We start from the raw sequence: 6,000 nt of genomic DNA on the forward strand, positions 1-6,000 counted from the left end.
GACTGGTCTGCAAGCCTGGTACAGCGTGACACTGAACATCTGGTTCCTTTTTAAACATGTGTAGCGCCTTGTCCAGACTTCCCTGCAGGCGTCCAAGCTTCTCTACAGGTTCTGGGTGGAAGGATGGAAATATGGGCATGAAAGCCAAGAGAGATGAGAAGGAACTGGAACAGTGGGGGTTAATTACAAGCCCCTGAAAGAGATCCAGTACCTGGCTGAGTAAAGGAAAGGGCCTGCTGGTATTTCCCAGATGGTCTTGGTCTCAGAGGCAAGATCACAGGGAAAGGGGAACAGCCTTAATTTGCCTCATTAGTGTTAAAGTGTTAATAATGATTAAAGATCAGCAGGCGCTAGCTAATAAGGTGCAAATCTGATCACTTACCCAGTTTCTACTAGCCTGAATTTCTGAATTTTAACTCAGAGCTGTATGTTAGCGACTGATGTGTCCATTTGTTTCAGTTTGAAAAGATCACACATGGCTCACTTAGTAGTACTGTCTAGTATTTACAAATCCTATCTCCTTTTTTCTTACATGATCTGCTTCCTGAGTAGCAGTAGTACTTGTGGCAAACATAGTAGTGTCACATATTTAAGCAATTATCTTGTAGGTCTAGTAAATGCAGAAGTTGTATTTGAGGATTGACTCATTGCTACATTATTAACAGCTTATGTGTCCTAGCACTTAAATATGTTACTCTGGGAAAATCATTGACATCACGCTAATCTATGTATTCTTTAATTAACCTTTTTTTTTTCTCTGCTAGCTTTAAGAGTTAAATGTGTTCGAGAACCATGTTGCAGTTGTGAAATAAGAAACATGGAACAGAATAAAAAGACTGTAGACCCTTTCATAGTGTTAAAAAAAAGTGAAATGGAAAAATTATCAGAGGAGTGTGTGATAAAATGTTCTACTGCTCAACTCCTGTGGTTGCTTCTGAACATCTCCCACGTCTTAATCCAGGCTCCTGTTTTTGTTCCACACCTGTTCTGAATTCTTTCCCAAACAATAGCTGCTTTCCCAACCTCCCCGACATCTGGGAATGACACAGTCCTCACTTTGGCCTGATTTATGGCAGGAGGCTGTGGAGGAGGATTTGGGAATGAGGGTTTGGTGGACTCACTTTTTGGAGCAAGGTGTACAATATGGAAGATAAACAGCCCTAAACCGAGTGCATGAGGGCCCAGTTTTTAATAACGGGAGTTTCTCCTGCATTATTTTCCCTGATAAGAAGATTTTCCAACAAAAGCAGGTCTGAATTTTAGTGTCAAGACCAAGCTGACTATGCAGTGTGTACACATTGTTTTACTACGAGCTCTTCAAACAACAGAGCTGGGAAGTTTCCGCACTCATTACTTTTACCAGGGTCAGCTAGGTATTTCCGGCCCTGCCAGCTATATATGGGTTTTTTCTTGTTCTTGTGCTCGCCATATGACAGAAGAGGATACACTAAAACATCACTTTGAGGTGTCATGCTTTGAATTATGCTGTTTGACATTGGCACCTCCTCAGACAGGCCAAGAATTTGGAATAATTCCACTTGAGAAAGATTGGATATGAGAGTAGATATGAAACTAAACACATGCTACGCACCTGTTTGGTTGTTGTTTTTTTTCCTTTAATAAAGCTGAGATTTATCTTGGTGTGTCTGTGATCTAAATATAACATGATGTACATTATATAAATTCTGTGCCTGGAGTTCAGGATGAATGTTTTTTCACAGAAATATGTAATTATGTTCGACTCATCAGTAATTATGCTCACGGTGGTTGTGAATTAGATTTATGAGTCTAGTCTCTGTGAAATCCTGACCAGCTCATAGCATTATATATGAGTAAACCGCTCAAGAATTGTTTAAATTGTGAGCATCGTTCATTCCGAGAAGATGTGAAGCTCTGGGTTCAATGCATGGTCTGGATATGTCTCTCTGTCTGCCAGTGCACATAGGGATCTGATTCCATGCCAAACCTGCTCAAAAAAAATTCACCATCTGACCACCATCTCTCCACCTTTTGTTTTCACAGGGTTCCAGCTTAGTTTAAAAGGAAAAGAGGCAACACATTCATCCATTCAAATGTTCCAGTGCCAGTCACAGCAAGCCTGACTCTGGAGGACAAAAGTCTCAACCCAAAGGAGCCAAGAAAGCTATCAAAAAGCAAACAGCCAAGTGCATTGTGTTTCTTCCTCTTGATGACCTTCTCAGAAGTAACCTCTCTGAAAGTTGTAAGACTCTGAACAAGAAGACTGATGGAGGGGTAAAGAAAGAAAAGACATATTTGGACTTAAAGGCATATTGGGACTTCTATTTTTGCTTCTCTGTGGTAAGGGGAACGTCTCATTTGGGATTACAGTTGGAAAGAGGAAAAAGGATTTGCTCTTGCCCTTCCCATCGAGTGGCTATATAAATACTGCATATAGATCAATTTGTTCTTGTTCCAAAAGTATCCAATCTAGAGACTAACTCAAGCAAAAAACTGCTGAAATCTGCATAGCATGGATATTTACATTTAGAAGTTCTGGTGGCCAGTTGGAACCCTGGACAGAAATTCTTGCTCACGACTATCCTGCTCCTGAGCCCTTGGCTTGTGATCAAAAAAGTGACCATCTCATAGGGACACTGGCACTGGAGGCTTCTGTTTGGATGCTTTCTTCCCAGTGGGGAGGTCAATGATGAAGCCCTTAACACCTGTTGGCTCTCCATCGCCCCTGCGCCTTCTTAACAAGGGCCCAGATTACCTGCGCAGACAGATAGACAGTGGAAATCGGTGCCGCTCTGTTAGTGCTGTGGAGAGGTTAGAAGCAGACAAGGCCAAATATGTCAAGAGCCAGCAGGTCATCAACACCAAGCAAGAACCTGTGTTAGTTCCTTGTGCTACCCCTCCACCCCCATCACGCCGCAACTTTGCTGCACCAACACCCATGACACCTGTTCTGTCTCGACGCCCACCACTTAGTCCATGCCCTCTCTCACCCCGCAACAACAATGACGACAATTCCAGGAAGGAGAACCTCAGAGCTCTGTATCTTGATGTAGAAAAGCAAAACCAAAACAATTCCAGTAGAGCACCTCTGCCAACTCCAAGGAGCCCAAATGGCATCCCGTTGGTGGCACCACACAGTGCCCCCATGATGAGACGGAGCATTGGGAAGCGCATGCTGCGGCCTGACTCCCTGGTCATCTATAGGCAGAAGAAAGAGTGTAAGGGTCCAATGGGAAATGGTGATGGAAGTACAAGCACTGAGACAAAAGGCTACAGCTTTGTGCGGCGGCTCTTCCAAGGTTCTATGCGAGAGAAGAATAGTAGAAATGATGATAAGCTGACAATCAGTGAGGAGAAATCTTCATCACGGGATGGAGACTCACACATGTCATGGTCTATTGACCGGGACACAGTAGATGGTGGGAATGGGACAAGGCGATCCAGCAGGACTGAGTCAAACAATGGCAATAGCAGCTTCCAGGGACCTTGTATTTCCTTTAGAATGACAAATTCCCTGAGAAATAGCATGGAGAACGAGAATGATATGGACCCTTGGAAGCCAGTGATGCCACTCCGGCGCTCTAAATCAGACCTTCGACTTTGCTCATCACTGGCATTGTCTGAACAGGAGCGGTTCTTTGACTTCTGTGGTCTTGACTGGGACTTGGTGGATCGGCTTGGGCCTGAGAACTTCCCAGCAGGTGCCAGCTCAGTTGACACTCTCTCACTGGTTCTGAGGAGTGTTGGGGGACTGGAAGGTGGCTCTGAACCAAGTGAGTTTTCTCGCCATTCAGGAGAGGGCCTCTTCCAGGAGGAAGTGGCTGAGCAGGTACCCTCGGCTGTGTCCATCATCGAGAGGAATGCCCGTGTGATAAAGTGGCTTTATGGCTGTAAGAATGCAGTGAGGGAAGGACCCAAAGGTCCCAAAGAGTCAACTGTGTAGCCAGTAAACAAGACAAACCTCAAGACTCTTGGACTACGTGCCGCATTGGCTGTTACATATTTGAAGAACTACTATATTTATTTCATTTGGAATATTTGTGTATGAGAGAACTTTACAGGATGATAAATGGCACATCGTTTTCTTACATTTGAGTGGGAAGGGAGCTGGAAAAAAAAAAAGACTGTTTTTCATTTTCCTGTCTGTAATTTGGTGATCTCAGTTTTCCCATCCTTGCAGTGATCCCATTCTCTCTGTAAATAAGCAATAGTAGTATGTTCTGTTCATTTTGCTGTTGGAGAACAACGGCGCTGTGTGCTCAAGTACATCTCAATAGATGAATAATTAAAAATGGAAAACCACTAAGCTCTCCCTGTACTGGGGATCTAATGTGTGAGTGTGAAGTGAACCGTGCATACCTCTAGTTTGTGTTGTTTTTCCTCCATTAAACGCAGGTGTTGGAACAGACAGACAATAGACCTATGTTAATGCACTAATGCACTGAATTGGTTGGGGTTGGTGTAGGGGGGATGACACTTATTTTAGTTTGTGCAAACAGCCTTGGTCTTGGACGACACCCTATGCCAAAGAAATATCCCCAATTAAACTAAGTCTCAGTTAACTACAATAGTTTGATTCACTAAAGTCAAATTTGTTTGTCATTTTAATCCTGATTATTTCGAAATCGCCATGACAATCACATTTGTTGTCTTACTAAAAGCGAATGAAACTGTCATTTCCAAATACAAGTCATACACAGACACTTATTTTAGCTAAATTGACAAATTAGCATCAGTAACAGGACTGACCTTATGACCACACTCCCCATACTGAACCAGATTTCTCATGGCCAATGAAGCAGATTCATCACAATGAAACTGTTCGTCCCGTCAGCCAGAGGGTCGGGGTCATTTTTAGAAATGTTGATGAAAAATGAATCTGAGGTCTGCTGTGGAATTTCAGGGTCACAGAATAAATTTAGACAGAGGTGGCTGGGTAGAAATACACAAATTCAGACATTTCACCTGCAGCATGACACCCAAATAAATCCAAGTGCTCAAGCTGTTTCCAGATCTCTCTCTCTCTCTCTCTCTCTGTCTTGCATGTTTACAGACCAAGTTGGTTTTTGTTTCTGTCAAGAAGAGGTTTAGACTATATTTACAAAGGTTTATAATTCATGCAGGCAATGAAAATAAAGTTGTATTTGTATTTTTAATGAAGCTTGTTTGTCTTTTGCCTCTTTATTTCAAAAATTATATCATGAACACAAGGAAAACATTGCACCAAGACGTTCTGATACATTACATGTATTCCAACTGTAAATCCGGCGACTGTGCAGGATCCTGAATCTGTTTTTAAAAAAAAAAGTAACCTTTGTCTGCCGGCTGGTTTTTGAATGCTGAAACAGAAGTTGCGGTTGGGTTACACAAGTGTGTCTTGTCTCTTCCCAACATGCTTCTAGTTTTTCACCAAGTCTCAAGTACCTGCTATTGTTTGGAAAATCATAGCATGTAGTGCACTTGAGTCAGACACACCAGGGTCCATTTAAAAGCAGCAAAACAACCAAAAGGTCTCTGTTTTGTCTTGGTGGTCAAGTTACACCCCTCTTTCTTTCCTTTCTCTCTTTTTTTTACATTCTTCCATCCGCTGTGTGTGGGTATAACAGCCATCCTGTCAAACACTGCTGTGCAACGTCCTGTTTTTTTGTGCTTTTTTTTCCACCAGTTTTTCTTTCTTGCATCAGCCTATGATTCCATGAAGTGCTTTTTTTTGACAGCACACCCATCCAGATGTGGATTGAGCAATGCACTACCTCATACCGGTACATACAGTACCAGGCGAGGGAGGCCAAGGTGTGCTAGCACTTGCCCAAGGTCTCCACCCATGCTAGTGGAGGCAAAGAATCGCCTTACTTCTCCATTCTAGACCAGCATAAGTGCAAAGTCTCTAGCCACTACCCACATTCCTCTTTAACCACAATGATTGCATTTTTTTAAATTAAAAAAGGGCGTCATACTTTTAATCAGTTTATATTTACCCTTAATGTCCTTGAAACTGGTTAGTTCCTGTTATCACTTACA

General features: G+C 42.6%; 1 protein-coding gene across 1 annotated transcript in view; it reads left to right on the forward strand.

Moving 5' to 3' along the window:
* fam110d (family with sequence similarity 110 member D) overlaps positions 1-5,139 on the forward strand; it is a 38,262-nt gene extending 33,123 nt beyond the window's left edge. The window contains exon 2 of the mRNA XM_060900949.1: positions 2,023-5,139. Coding sequence (XP_060756932.1) covers positions 2,666-3,922 — 1,257 coding nt within the window. The 5' untranslated portion in view covers positions 2,023-2,665 and the 3' untranslated portion in view covers positions 3,923-5,139. The remainder of the gene's footprint in view (positions 1-2,022) is intronic.
* Positions 5,140-6,000: the final 861 nt, after the last annotated feature.

The sequence above is a fragment of the Neoarius graeffei genome, chromosome 19, assembly GCF_027579695.1.
Source record: "Neoarius graeffei isolate fNeoGra1 chromosome 19, fNeoGra1.pri, whole genome shotgun sequence".
NCBI lineage: Eukaryota > Metazoa > Chordata > Actinopteri > Siluriformes > Ariidae > Neoarius > Neoarius graeffei.